This window comes from Micropterus salmoides, unplaced genomic scaffold (genome assembly GCF_014851395.1).
Source record: "Micropterus salmoides isolate LMB-PRFRI ecotype aquatic unplaced genomic scaffold, ASM1485139v1 Ms_hic_scaffold_9, whole genome shotgun sequence".
NCBI classification, from domain to species: Eukaryota; Metazoa; Chordata; class Actinopteri; order Centrarchiformes; family Centrarchidae; genus Micropterus; species Micropterus salmoides.
This window is the reverse complement of record NW_024044681.1, coordinates 14,748,026-14,762,869: the sequence shown is the minus strand read 5'-3', so window position 1 is coordinate 14,762,869 and position 14,844 is coordinate 14,748,026. Positions and strand designations below refer to the sequence as shown.

At 40.7% G+C, this 14,844-nt stretch overlaps 1 protein-coding gene across 2 annotated transcripts; it reads right to left on the bottom strand.

Moving 5' to 3' along the window:
• Positions 1-256: 256 nt before the first annotated feature.
• pitx1 (paired-like homeodomain 1) lies at positions 257-12,656 on the bottom strand. Of its 2 annotated transcripts, XM_038709317.1 has the most exons (5): positions 12,596-12,656; positions 11,552-11,606; positions 6,621-6,770; positions 5,183-5,385; positions 257-1,580 (listed from the first exon to the last, which is right to left on the bottom strand). In XM_038709317.1, exons 2-5 carry the CDS (start codon positions 11,595-11,597, stop codon positions 1,032-1,034), a joined length of 948 nt encoding a protein of 315 aa, XP_038565245.1. In that variant the 5' UTR covers positions 11,598-11,606; positions 12,596-12,656; the 3' UTR covers positions 257-1,031. The 2 variants fall into 2 exon arrangements, with proteins under 2 accessions (XP_038565245.1, XP_038565244.1); XM_038709316.1 differs by lacking the exons at positions 11,552-11,606; positions 12,596-12,656 and adding an exon at positions 6,871-7,111.
• Positions 12,657-14,844: the final 2,188 nt, after the last annotated feature.

Genomic DNA, 14,844 nt, shown 5'->3' with positions numbered 1-14,844 from the left:
AGCAATAAGCTTCAAAATGAACAAAAGGAAAAAAATATATCATGGTTAAAGCCCACATAACTACTGGCTAGTCCAATTAATCCTTAAAAATCTTCATATTGCTGAGGTAATCCTTTTAAACTGAGAGGATCAATTAGAAAGCAGAGAATATTTAGCCATGTTAGGCCTATGCATTTTGCTCCTCTTTTGAATTTGGACCACTGCGGCTCCTCTCGTTAAAAAGAGCCTCTTCTGAAACATACTTGAAATAAACCTCTCTTTTCCTGGAGTTTATTCAAACAAACATGTTACCATAAACACATGGGGACGTTCAATCACCTTTTTGTACACAGTTTAGGCTAATGAACTTACTTCTGCAAAGTCTTACATTATCGTACAAAACACGTTGCACCCAAGTTAAACATGCGGGGTTTTCTATTTCAGTAAACAAAATGAAACATTTCAAAGTAAAGTCACTGAACGGGAGGCGTCATGAGTCAAACGGGCCGGTGGCACCCTGCATAGCGGTAAATAAAAAGCACACAGAAGCGGTATAAAATATGTACAGTATGGGCTATATTTCTTTTTTTTTTTCCTTGAGTCTGGATTCATGATATGCTCGACACTTTATTTTTTCTTGCAAATTCTTGTTTTGGTCGAGAACAACCCCCCACCCTCCCAGTCTTCAAAAGCAAGCAAGCACAAAAAAGAAAAAAAAAAAAATCCCATCGTCTATTTTATATGTTAGGCCTGTATATATTTACATTTATATATTTACAGTGCAGCAATGTAACACGTCTTCATCATTTAAAAAAAAAAAAATTCCAAAAAACTTGGACATTTCAATTGCTGTGCAAGTTCATTGGTAAACACAAATAACCCGCATAATCCATTTATCCTCTTTTTTTTTTTGAAAAATGACTGCAACTAATCCAGTTTAGTTGTCTTTGATTTTTTTTTTTCCCCCATCCGCAGGTAGCCCAAGCTCTGACACCGTGTCCGTTCATCACATATATATTTATTTATATTTGAAATTCAGGCCTTTTGGCCCGTCAGCTGTTGTATTGACAGGCGTTCAGGCTCGAGCCGGGGCTCTGCAGGCCGCTGTATCCAAAAGTTGGATGCTGTTTGGATTTGAGTCTGAGGGTGGCCAGGCTGGAGTTGCAAGTGTCCCGGTAAACGCTGTAGGGAGAGCCGGGAGGCCCGTACGGACACGCGGGCGATGACATGGCCGAGTTGATGCTGGACGTGCCGATCCCGTTCAGGTTGCTGATGTTATTGAGGCCCGGGGTGGGCATGCCCGGCACGGCGGAGTGGCCCATCCCGGAGGCCATGGTCATGGAGGAGATTGAGTTTGGCGCCGAGAACATGGACTGCGAGGTGAGGGGACTCATGGAGTTGAAGAATGTGAAGTTCTTGGTAGACAGCGGCGCCGGGGTGAGGCCCTTGTTGGTCCAGTTGTTGTAGGTGTAGGCCGGGTACATGTCGTCATAGGGCTGCATGAGGCCGCTGAACTGCGGCAGGTAGCTGTTCTTGCACAGGTCCATTTGCTGGTTCCGCTCCCGCTTCCTCCATTTAGCCCGGCGGTTTTTGAACCACACCTGGAGAAGACACACGCCGTTAGTACTGTGGACATGAACTGCAGAATAGTGTGGAGCAGTCACCTGAGGAATGAGCGAGATTTTTTTCCCCTCCTATGTGTTACAGCTCAAAGGCAGGCAGTAGGCTATAATATGTTGTCATAAATCCAGCTTTCCATTACGAACCAGTTTCTTCTTAATATCATGGGCTATTTTTAAGTGAACTTTTAGGGGGCTCCAAAGTGCTGCTGACTTCAGGGGGTGTTGGTGTTTAGGCCACAGAACACACAATTACAAATACAACAGTGTTTGCTATTTATAAACAAAAATCTAAATGAATGGTCTTTGAATGTTACTCCAATTGCATAGTGTAATTTCTTGGGGTTAAATATTTTAAAAGGTGCACTCAAAAACCCTACAGCAAATTTCTACATTTGAAGCTGCTTTGTATTGATTGGCATTTCTTTAATAGGACATCTGTTTAATGTTCCCCAGATGTCTAAATATTTGTTTACAACAGTCTGTAAACACAGCTAAAAAGGCCTAGACTGTATTTTCAATTATCCTCATTTGAGAAAAAAAAAAAAACACACACAAAGGCCTATTTGTGTCATGGTCAAACTTTTCAGTTAGGCTTGATACATTTATATATTTTTATATGATCAAAAAAAATATAGAAAATAACACATTTTCAAGTAAAATCCATCCTCAGTCTTTGAGTGCCCAAGTCTTGACATGGGAATTTGTATTAGAGCTGTAATGCGCCCCCCCCCATCAAACTGAACTTGTTTTTTCCTACTAAAATACTCAATTAGTCCAATTTGCTGCATGGACCCATATTTAAATTTAGAGAAGCAGCTGCTGCTGCCCCATAGTCTGGCAGTGTCAACTTTCAAATTCAAGTAAGATTTATTAATTTTCCCCAAATCACATTGAGTAAAAACCAAGTCTTGGAAATCAAAATATAACTGTAGAAGGTGAAACAGTGACATACTCTTAATTCCAAACTGCTTTTACTTACTACTAGAATTGGCTTTTTATTAAAGCCTTATTTCTTTAAGCTGCATTTATTTATTATTTAGAGTTGTGTTTAGTTATTTGCGCAAGAAGTGTTAACTGAACTCTAGTGAGTGCAAAAGTATAGAAACAAATTAAACAATTAAATGGCCAACTTGTCCACAGTCATTACATATAAAAATCTTAAATTTGTTTTTCAATTAGGTCTAAATATTCGGTTTAGAAATAATATTTTAATTTTAAATATTAAAGACCTTGTTTGAAAATTCTGCAATAATTCCTGTCATGACAGATTAGGAAAAAAATGTAAACGAAATATATGCCTTTTGCAGTTTATTAATGACCTAATTTAAATGAAACAATAGTAACAGCTTACAATAAATGTTTTGACTTAAGCTAGAGCCAATGATGTGTTTATAGTAATGAGTCAGAGTATATATTTGTAGTAGGCCTACATCTTGTCTAGTAATGAAATTAAGCTCATTTCTGTTGTATGCGGGTGAAGTTAATGGTGTGTGTGTGTGTGTGTGTGTGTGTGTGTGTGTGTGTGTGTGTGTGTGTGTGTGTGTGTGTAGCCTATGTAGGTCAGACTGCCCAAAGTAAAAGCAACAAGTCTACGACATGGAGGTGACCGTAAATGAATCAGAAACGTGCCTCTGGATATCCTCACGCCTTATCGAAACCTGACAAATATCCGTTAGTCGGCACTCTGCAAGTCATTTTTAATTCATAGTAGAAACAGTTTACAAGTGGTATCATCAGACGGGCTCGTGGAGGCTATTTCTAGCAGTGCAGGGAACAGGGTGCTGCGGACAAATTGTCCACAAAGACTTGAGCGATGTGACAGAGAGCTGCGGAGGAAACACGCAGGCTGCATTTCACAGCACCGCCTCGACTCCTGAGAGCTTTCAGCTTCCTGCACCGAGTAAAAAAAAAAACATACACACTTTAGGTTCTAATGTCATGTTAACAAGCATGACTCATTAGAGATAATTAAAGAATCGTAGCACTCAAAATAGTGGAGCCCGCAAACATCAGTCAATCTCCACATATTATCTGTCAAGATTTAACACCGATAGCCCTAACAGGTCAAGTCCAAACACTTTAAAATGTCAAAACGTTTTATTAAATGCTCAGAAATGAATCAGGAATATTCAGGCTGCATCGTGTCATGCCACGCCACGCCGTCTTTACAATGTTTTCTTTTTTTCTGCCAAAATAAAAGGCTGCACTGTTTGACATTCACCCTCCAGAAATGAAAAATCCAGCACTCTAAACTTGTTCTGAGACTCTTTTTACTTCCCCCCGCACTTTAAATAACTGCGCGCACTTTTTTATGCAATCTGAGACGTTGGATTTTGCAAAGACGGGCCGACAGGCGCCAGTTGCTGTAAATGAAAACCAAGTGCGATTGTTTTGTGTTTTACGCGCGCTTCTTTCTTCCACGATTGTCCTTCGAAAAAGCAGCTAGTATGAATGTGTGTAAAAACTGCCCATAGTGACGAGTCCAATATTTTGTCACCAAGAGTAAAAAGCAATATATTGTGTCAGCTATATTCTACTTCAAGGGGCCCTATAAGAAATTAAATCTTATTGTTATTATGATTAAAGTTGGTTCAAGGAGATATTGTTCAAATCAGATTGTATCGACCTGATGCTAAAAACATCCTCCCTGAATAAATAAAACCACATGCTGTTCGTATTAATTGCACAGCTCCAGGTAGATTTGGCTGCAGGAGCAGTCTCCTCCACGGGGACAAATAAAGGGTCCAGACTGGTGGTGATGTCATCAAAAGACAAATCCCCCATTGGGTCCATTAACAGCGCGGATACACCTTCAAAAAGGGCACGTCATTTTCAACAGATTCAAATAGTTAAAGACAGCTTTTCCGCAAAATTTTCGACATGAATTATGGCAACAGGAGCATGCGTTTTAAAACGTGCACTTTTAGTCCTGCTTGTGTCAGAAATGCGAGCTGACAATTGTTCAGAATTAAGCACGTGTTTTAATAATGGAAGGCTTACTTTTTGGATACACCGTCGCTGACAGTCAGGGATGACTGCAGTTTAATATCTGTTAACGCTACAGACTTGAAAATCTCCCAGTTTTTTGTCAACGGATTTTTTAAGCGTGTCTCTGAATTATCACACATCTAGTTTCCAACTGAGTTGTTTAAAGTCACTGGAGTCATTTATATGAAGTCTGTTTAAAGGGTTTTCACGCTTTTATTCAGTAAGAGCACACGAAAAAGTCGACTAGATGTTATGTCTTGTCCTGATATGAAATATAAATGCCGGGAGTCTATGGTGATATATATATATTTTTTTATTTATTTTTTATTATCCCCCTTTTTTAAATTGTTATTTCATTATTTCTCAAAAACTATTCATGTGTGTTGGAATTATTTTATTTATGTAGGCTCTCAGCCAAAAGAACCACCCCCCAACAATGCTCTAATTTATTTGTCAGGTCGTCTTTACGCACATTTACGCACGGGCGGTGTTCCATATACTTATGGAGATGTGCTACTTAGCGGTTCTGTGCATGCAAATCGGTCAGGATTGGAGTTAGGGTTAGACTCTACTGATTGGCCACACCGGCTTACCCGGACTCTAGCCTCGGTCAGGTTGGTCCACACGGCGATTTCCTCCCTGGTGCTCATATCCGGGTAGCGGTTCCTCTGGAAAGTGGCTTCCAGCTCCTGCAGCTGCTGGCTGGTGAAGTGAGTCCGCTGCCGCCGCTGCTTCTTCTTCTTTGGATCGTCCGCGTTCCCGTCATCACTCCTGTGTTCAGCGCTCCTCTCCTTTTCTGTGGATGACAATCTGGGTGAAATTGCTGTAAACTACAGCTATAGGGAACTTTGAATTGCATGCAAAAGGGACATTATCCGCGCTGAAGAAGTTAGTATTTGCACCGGTAAAACCGCAAAAAGAACTACAGCTTTTGGTCAACTACAACAGAAAAGGCCTGTCAGCATGAAATAAGCAAAACCAAAGCTCTAAATAAATTGTATACAATGTTGTTCATAAAAAATAAGCCTAAGAAGAGAAGTGACAGGTTAAAGCTAAATATTTACAAACATGTCTAGGAGTTTTGTATCGATTCTTTCAAACACACTTAGATGCGACTGCTTTACGTTGACAGATCAAAATTACTTTATTTACGACGAGGTCTGCCCATGCACCCTTATCTCCCAACTGCTATCTCCTATTCGTGTCCTAACAAGATTGCCTCATTAAACTGGAGGGTCAACACGTGCAAAGGTTAATCACAAAAAGGGAATCATCTCTTGAATGTTTGCCAAAAATAAAATGCGGCTTAAGATTTAAAGTCACCGCATCATTTTTAATTCAAGCCCCATAAATTATTTCAACAAAGGAAATGAGACATAAATGACATTCATCCATATTTGCAATATCCTCCTCATGTGGACTGAGACAGAAGAACGAGCCCTGTTTTTTTTTTTTTTTTTTTTTTTTTTTTTAATGTGGCAAAGTTGAAGAACAAAAAGCTTATCCAAGAATTGTTAATACAGACCTTCTGGCTTTCAGTTTAGACGGGTGGACGGGCCCAATATTTATAGTTTGTTTTAATGCATTTACTGACAGCAGGCCAGGCTGTTCTGCACATTTTTCCCTGACAGACCTCGGGATCCTGCCAAATGTTTGGTTCAGCCAGCGCAATAAACAAAAATGGGGTGTAACTGCACCAAAACTGGATTATTCCCCCTGTTCAGCTGCATTTATGCGCATTAAACTGGAGATTAGAAATGGACCAATGTATTTACTGGAAATGGGTTTTGGTGTATTATCCATGAGCATGTTGCACCGGAACACACGGAAATAAATCGTCATTGCAGTGAGAATAAGCAAACATTGGGACATACAAGTTAACTATAATATTGTCTCCTTTTTCCGTAGTGTTAAACTGCCGGGATGTCTCTGTGACCAGCCCACCGTAAACGGACTTATGGAGACGTAAAATAAACTGTTAGTGCACTCAGAAGAAGGAATCGAGTTGCTAAAAGCACTCTGACTGTGTACCTGCCAATTCTGTGTCTGAAGACTCGCTGCTTGAGTTCTCTAAAGTTTCTCGACTGCTGTTTGAAGTTCTTGGTAAATGAAACGCGGGGGCCACGTCGCGGGGCGGCGGTGCTCTCACTGCCTCAGCGATTCTGTCCAAATTCATCCCACCTTGAAGAGAAGGATGCGTACAAAGAGGAAACTGGGGTGAATCCTGGAATGCACAAAGCTTTCCTCAACAGCTAAAAATCCACCCCGCTGCCAGACACACCAGGACATGAGAGGATGAACCATACAGGGAGAATTTCCACCAGAGATTTGTTCTTCCACCCCCCCAAAAAAAAGACTTGGAGGAAAGAAATCACACAGCCCTCTTTCCCTCCTACAGCAGCAACGACCCGGTGCGCTCTCCTCTCTCCGGTGCAGTGAAAAGCTTCTACCCTGCTGTGACCGAGAGGAAGATCCGGCTCTCCAAACCACACAAGAGACCCACCCATCTGCTGCGTTTAACCTTACCAAAATGAACGAGTCCCACCCACTAAGCCTGCCCGCTGCAAGAAAATATCCACCTAAACAAAATATTTTGACCGACGTCAAGCTAAAACCAATGCAAAAAAAAGTACTATTAGAGTAAATCAGTAAATGTCTTCAGTCACGTTTAGTTGGAGTGAAAACTTATTCGTATTCCTATCAAGTGAGTTTATACCTCACCAGTTTGTTCGCTCGTCAGTATCGGACTGACTGGTAATCACAGACATTTTTTGCAGTGTTCATTTGCTTTTTTTCACTTGTCGGGAGCGCGCAATGCTTTGCACTTTAGGAGTAAAATAGGCCTTTTATTCGTGCAGGCATGTTTGAAATTTGTCCAGCGCAACGCAGCTGGGTGCACACATACACTCCAACACCAACACAATGTATATCTCGGATATGTACTGAGCTGAATAAACCTTTGCCACCTTTACACGGGCCAGCCCTAGTTACTGTTTCCTCAGTATAAAACGTGCACGATAATATGAAGATTATTGTGTGTACGAATGGCGCGCACTGTAAACTGTGTTGCTCTATCAGCTCATTGTTTCACCACAAATAAACAATCAGGACTGATAAAAGCCAGGCAGATCTGAGCTCTAGTTCCTTTAACACACGCTGTACCTGGGCTGTAGGGCCAACACCAGGCTGTTTCCCAAGCAACTTAGGTGAACAACAATTTGACACTTTACCCAAACAGCCACCGGTTTAAAACCAAACTATGCAATAGCTACTGTAGCCCACCCTTTCAGCGCAAATCCCATTATGATTGATGGTCCGTTATTATGATCTGATTACACATAACCTAACCTACTGATGGTGTTGGCTCTGTGCCTTTTGTTGACGCTGACGCACAAATGACAGCCAATGGAGGCCAGTTGCATTTTCATCAATGAAAATGCGGCATTACGCTTTTTATCTGTTTTACCGTGGAGACTGAAAGCATTCAGGCAACTTGGAATTCAAACCCAATCAAGTTTTGTTGTACGATTTAGATAAAATTGGGAAAAGCGCTGTGGATTTTAAATCAATCTTTCATATCAGATCAGGGTGTCTGGATTACAATCTGTCGTCCTTGACGCGCATGCACAGTGCTTGCATTGACTTGAAGCGCATTTAATATGGACAGTAACCCTTTGAACATTCATATGACTGTGTGGAGAACTACATAGCTCAGTCCAGATGTTGACTTGCTGATCTCAGTAGACCTATGTGCTGCGCTGGAGTAAAACTTGCAGTAAAACATGCAGGCTGCAGTAGAAATGAGATTTTTAACCCCGTTAGAAAACGCAGCGGCACCAGATGGACACAAAACACGAGGCCAAACCTCTTAGTTTCAATTATTTGAAGTCAGGGTGACGCTAGGTGTGGCCTTACTGTTATAGTTTAGGGTTGCATTTTGGGAAGTCCGGGATGGGATTTTATTTTATTTCATATCCAATAAAGCGGTAATTTATTGTTTTTTTACGCAATGTAGGCTCTTCTGGACGCATCAGCGTTGTGCGCGCACAATTGACCTCTGTGAGCGTGTTATGATATTTCAATGTGATTGCGCATGTGTAGTACCATACTCAAAAGTTTCTGGTTTTAATCATTTGCTGTAGACAGTCTTAAAATTGTATTCCGTACACTCAAATGAAGGCAAACATTTTCTAATGGAGTTGGTAACGTGTTCTTATTCAAAATGATGTTCGTGAATTCAGTAATTATTTTTCCTCCAGAAAAATCAATCTGCCAAACTGTTCAAACACAACAGCAAAATGAATCTCAGGTCTGAGTGACTTAATTGCCAATCAGGAAAGGACCGATGTTTTGTTATGTCTCTTTGCAATGACACTTGACCAAGTGCAAAACATAACAGACGTAAATTTACGCACTTATTTGATTATAGATTCGTCGCTTCCGTCTCCCCTGCAATATGAGACCAACTGACCTGCTGACTTGCCCTGGCTCGGCCTGTAGCCTATGTCATGTAAATGTGCTCAGGCCACCGTCTGAGACTCTGTCACCGGCGCCAGTCTCGAGCATTTTCGGCCATTGTATGATAGTGACTTCTGACATGAGATCCCCGTCCGACCGGAAAAGTACCCCCGAAGGCGCTTTCAAAACACAATTGTGCAAGCTCTCAACAATCACTTGCCTTTTTCCATATTTGTTCAGTCTCTCTTTGCGTAGAGCAGTTCTAAAGAGTGGGGTTCATATAAGGGGTCCGTATTAGATGTCTGCACATTAATGCCTTCATTAATTTATTTTAATGAAGACATTTGAAAATTAAATTGAATTAGCCAACCCATTTTTATATCAGAATGCTGACATTATAAGACGGTGCAGCTCCATGCGTAATGGAGGGTCTTTTGTGTGCAGTCAGACAAATTAAACTGCAGAAACGAGAATATGCGGAAGAGGGCTGTCCAGAAATGACCTCGTGGATCAGGTCTCCCTATTGTGTCAGCAGGTGGTACTTAATATGCAGATTGTGAAACTCGAAATTGGTGCGTTTTAGTTGGGTTAGTGCATATCTGTGAAGTGTATACGGCTCAAGGTGAGTCGATATGCGGTGATTTTAAAAGCAGTAGTGCAGTTGTATCCTAAAATATGAATATTACTGCAGATAATAATCACATTAAACTCAATGACCCTTGAAGTCCCCACAGGAATATTAACGGATTTAAAGCACAAGGAGATTTTCCATGGAGGAGTTCATACCTTCCTCTCTCCTCCAGCAGATATTACGGGCTGACAGATGGGGGTAATCTAAATACCCAGCCTCCTCAGCCTGCATCCCTGCCTGCGTCCTGCTCCTCCTCTGCTATGGAGGGCACTTGCGTGTGATGGATGACTTAAAAAGCCTTTCCATCCGGCAGGACAGGTTAAAGGCCAGTGGCAATGCAAACACTCATATTTTTCCTCCAAGAAGTGAAAATAAACTCTGCGAACTCCGTTAATCACACACCAAACACTCACACAAATACAGCCTTGGTGTGTTTTTCCCCCTCTCTCTTAACTGTAAAGCAACCAAACAAAGAAAAGCGAACCACGGGGACAAAAAAACAAAGCACATAGAAAATTAAAGCTGGCGAGCAGATTCAAAGGCAGGACAGCAGTGGAAATGTAACTGGACACGGTGGGTAACTGGAGAAGGACAGAGCTGATTATTTCCTTGGTGATAGTTTCCCTGCTTGGTCCAAGGCCTGTTTGACCTGGAGCCTGACAACCAACATACAACCTGACAGAAGGGATGCAGGTGTACATAGAACAACCTCTAATGGCCATCACAGGGAAGCACTACTATAAAACTATTTTTAAAAATCCTCTAAAATATGGGATTTGAAAAAAAATTCTATCATTACCTCCCTTCTAGTTGAATTTAAGCCATTTCCAAGCCTGCACACATACATCATCCTGCATGTTTACTAAGCCCAGCAGTGGTTTTACAAAAAAATAAAAAGCTTTATAAAAAGAGTTTAGGTGAATATAGTCCTGGAAAAAAATACACATTTCACACACAAAATGAGTTTCTTCATAGTCATGAATCACAAAGGCTATTCCACAAAAAATAAAAACTCTATAAAAACGCATTTACCAATTTGAATCTCTTTCCGCAGTACAAAAATTTCAGCCATTTGTCTTTTTGATTGTTTCCTATTTGTGTTGTGCTGTTTAGAGTCTGACCTTTAAGTTTAAGCTGCTTTATTATACATTATTATTTCCTGAAAGTAAATTAGATTTAAATGGATTGTACACAGCCAGTCTCTGCATCACGCGCACGTCTGTCATTGTAAAGGTCTAAAACCCCGAATATCTTCCACGTTATCACGTCGACATTTTAAGCCCTTTCTTTGGTCTGTGATTAAATCCACGTTTACAGAAAACCTTCTTTTTTAAAAGTTGTGATAAAAACTTATTTATGAAAAAACAAATTACATATAGCCTACTTCTGCTTTTGGAGTTTTCCTCCTTCTGAATAGAGATTGTTGTTGCTTGCTGAGAATCTGGCCTTATGTTTTTCCACTGTTTTTCAGATGCAAAGAACTCATCAGAAACCAGACACACAAAATATCAGATTTATATCTGGAAGTAAAACTGAACTACATTGTTGAAAATGTTGTTTCAGTCTGCTTTCATTCGATTTCTGCACGCTTCCATTTGCATCTCATTATCTGCTATTTCCTCATATCAGCATGTCATAAATGCGCATTAATTCGACACATATTGCGTCTAAAAGCATAAAAGCAGACGCCTGTGAACACGCACAGTCTGTGTGCTGCGAGATTTACTAATAACAAGTTCTGACCCTGAGCCAAACCCAGAGGTATGTAGGTCCGTATTTCGACCACATCATTATTTTGCTTTATATGACCGTTTCTAGTTTTGTATATAACTCTCTCAAAGGCAGTAAGTATCGAGCAGAGAACAAGTCATACCTGCGTCCCCACAAGAAATCCCATTCTTCGACAGATTCAGTTCCATTCCAGTTGGCTGTAAAGAGAAGAAGAAAGTTGCATCAGAAGAAATAAATCCTGCATATCAAATACTTCATACAAATATTTCACTCTCTTTCACAACGTAGCGGTAGAATTATAATATATGATTTTTGCTGATCCATTTAATACATTTATAGGTAGGCTAATTCAAAACCAACAACCAATAATCCTTTAATAAGGTGGCAATACCAGGCTGTGATACAACATATACACCACAAGAAACTTCACATTCATGTTTAATTCTTTTTGCGTCTGTGTCTGAAGACACATGCACTTTTTTTTCGTTATATAAAACAAATTCCAAGGCAATGCAGCCAAAACACAGCAAAAAAATGTACTAAGCATCAAACCTAAACCTTTCACCACATACCTTAAACATTTAAACTGTCATTCAACCATTACCGTGAATGTTTCCACGCAGATTTTCAAGTTTTGAGCCCCTAGAAACATCCCTAACCCAACATCACACACACACACACACACACACACACACACACACACACACACACACACACAGAGCCCTTCTTATCTACAGGAATCTCTTTGCTGCTCTATGTCCTCATTAATCTTCACTCTGACATTAATGTAGAGTTTCGCTGGAGTACACTGGAACTATTACAGCGGCCTTCAGGTTATATCCAGCTGATAATGGCGTCCAGACGCTCTGACTAGCCTTGACCCTCTTTGGCCAACTACTGATATTTTCTACATGCACTGCTGTTTAACTCCAGATATCGTTGCTGTGTGTGAAGCTCCATCCACTCAGTCTCCGACCTCTCTACATCCACTACAGCCTCTTTGACCCCAACTCATCGACACCACGCACTGCTCAAAGAACTCAGTACTTGTCAACATTCAATTTTCTTTATCTTGCCTAACCCGGACTCATATTTGCAACATCTCAAGTTGCGCCCAAGAGGGGGATGCCAGCCAAACCTTCAGCAGAGTCCCTGAGCTAAAATCCAAGGTGCCTGTTTTACTCACCGGTTGGTTACCAGCAGAGGCAGACGACAGGGAAAAAAATGAATAAAGCCTCAGAGTTTCCCCATGCAGGTGTTCAGTAAATCCACTTTATTCGTCGGCTGTGCGTAAATGCTGCGTCCGCGGTAATCAGCGCTTTGGTTGTGTCTCTGCCGCGCTGCCTTGGTTTTCTTCGCCAGCGATCTGCAGCACGCCTCGCGATGACGTCACCACACCGCAACCCCACCATCTCCCACCTCCCCGGTTGTCTCATCCTCTTTATCCTCCTGCACCTTCAGTCTCCTCTCCATCCCAGTGCTTTTTTCCCTTCTCATGTTCATCATTTTTTTAATCCTCATCGAATTCCACAGCTTTATCATCCTCACCTGACATCACCCTGATCTTCATCCCCGAATGTATCCTCATTCTCAGTGTGTGATCTTATAAAATATTCATCATCATTTCTCAACCAAGTAACAAGCAGGGCTATTATACTATAATAATAATATTGTAGAATTTTATATAATAACATTAATGCCCTTTTTATTTTAGTTTATAGGCTACTTATAAAAACAATCTGTCTTGTGCATACCAGCTTACATTATCCTCTCTGTGATAGCGGCTGGGAAGAACAAATTTATGAGCCCATCATTTGTCCACTTTTTACACAGCTTTTCTGTAAACTCACAAAGGTTATCTTGGACTTGCAAAACTGTTAAAAATATGTAGCCTATTATAATATTATATACAATAGTTTGTTCCCAGCTACGGTCTGCCGTCTCACCCATGTAGAGGAATGAAACGCACGTGTGATGTTTAAATTTTTACTTTGCTCACACAAGAAAAATCCCCAAATTATACTCATTTCTAAAAACAGCCTAATTTACAGGAGGAAGCCTTTACAGATTGTTTGGGTGGTAATGTTTTTTAATGTAAACTTTTCGATAATTGATTTTGCAAACAGTAAGCCGTCTGACCATTATAGCCTGAAGCCCTTGTTAATGATGATTGAAACAGTTAATTGTTCGTATTCCAATATTTACACGCAGGTTAACTAGTTTTGTTCTGCCATTGGTTTTACGTTAATCAAAACATTTTGATTGTGCTAACATGCTGGGGATAGTGTTAAATTAGAGTTTTTGAATATATAAAAAAATCTTTTCTAAAAACAAAAGATGGTCAGATTGAAACATTGAGCTCTTTGAGTGTCTTTGAGCTGCTGCAACGCAGCGGCAGACACAAAACACACCGAACACGACGGAGACAAACACTTTTTAAACCTTTCAGCTAAAGTAAATAAACTGATGATTCGGGTCAGGTCTTAGGTCGCTTTTTTTAAGCGCTGCAGCCCGGTTGTATTAATACACAAAAGGCCTATAAAAAGGCAAAGTAACACAGTGGGCCTAGGCCATCAGTAGCCGAGACCGAGATTAAAGTAGATTTAGACAGTGAGCCTTGGGCGTACTGGATCACTGATTTAAGGATTTTAATAAAACAATGAAAGTGAAAATAAATCAGCTACAATAAAAATATTAAAATAATTTAATTTGCATTCACAATATCTGAAAAGACATTACACGAGTTTTTTCATGCATGTCCTTATCCACATCCTTGTTGCAGAGTTGATCTTTGAATCGAGACAAAAACACACACTCAGGCTTGATTTCAAACATCCACATCCACTACAGCGTCTGTGTGGCAAATAATATTTCCATCTCCACATACAAGCTCCTTATTTTGGCCTGAGACATGGGAGAAAGTGTGAAATTTGTCCCACCCTTACACTTTCCTTTTTAACTCGGCCAAGAGCTGCGCACGAAGCAAAGCCCGGCTCTGAGAGAGGGATCCTGGAGGGATTAAAGGGGAGCTGCGGGCCTCCCTCCAGGACACGGACAGACCTACTTCCCATGGTGCCTCTCCGAGACACCACAGGCTCTTTCACCTATCCTCATGTCAGCTGTTTTTTCTTTTTCAGGAGCACACCAGGTTATTTAAAAATGGACGTTTGTGCTGCACATACGTGAGACGCAGCGATGTAATAACCAGGCCTGAACTGGCGCAGAAAAATCCAGTTGGACTGGAGAGTTTTGATATTTCTGCCAGGTGCTTAAAAACGTACAGCCCAGGAGCAGCTCTTGATTTGTATGTTAAATAAAGACTACACTGAGATGTATTTGCCTAAAATAGGCAATAGCAGAAGACAATGAGCTAAAGAAAAACAATTGTAAAGAACATTAAAATTTAAATTTTAACAAATTATCCAAAATTAGTCC

Excerpts from the sequence above, each read along its gene's own strand:
- pitx1 (XM_038709316.1), bottom strand. The coding sequence starts at position 7,096 with ATGGGTGGGTCTCTTGTGTGGTTTGGAGAGCCGGATCTTCCTCTCGGT. Across the intron at positions 5,386-6,620 it reads TTCAGACACAGAATTGGCAG|AAAAGGAGAGGAGCGCTGAA; the intron begins GTACACAGTCAG and ends TGTCATCCACAG. Across the intron at positions 1,581-5,182 it reads TGACCGAGGCTAGAGTCCGG|GTGTGGTTCAAAAACCGCCG; the intron begins GTAAGCCGGTGT and ends TGTCTTCTCCAG.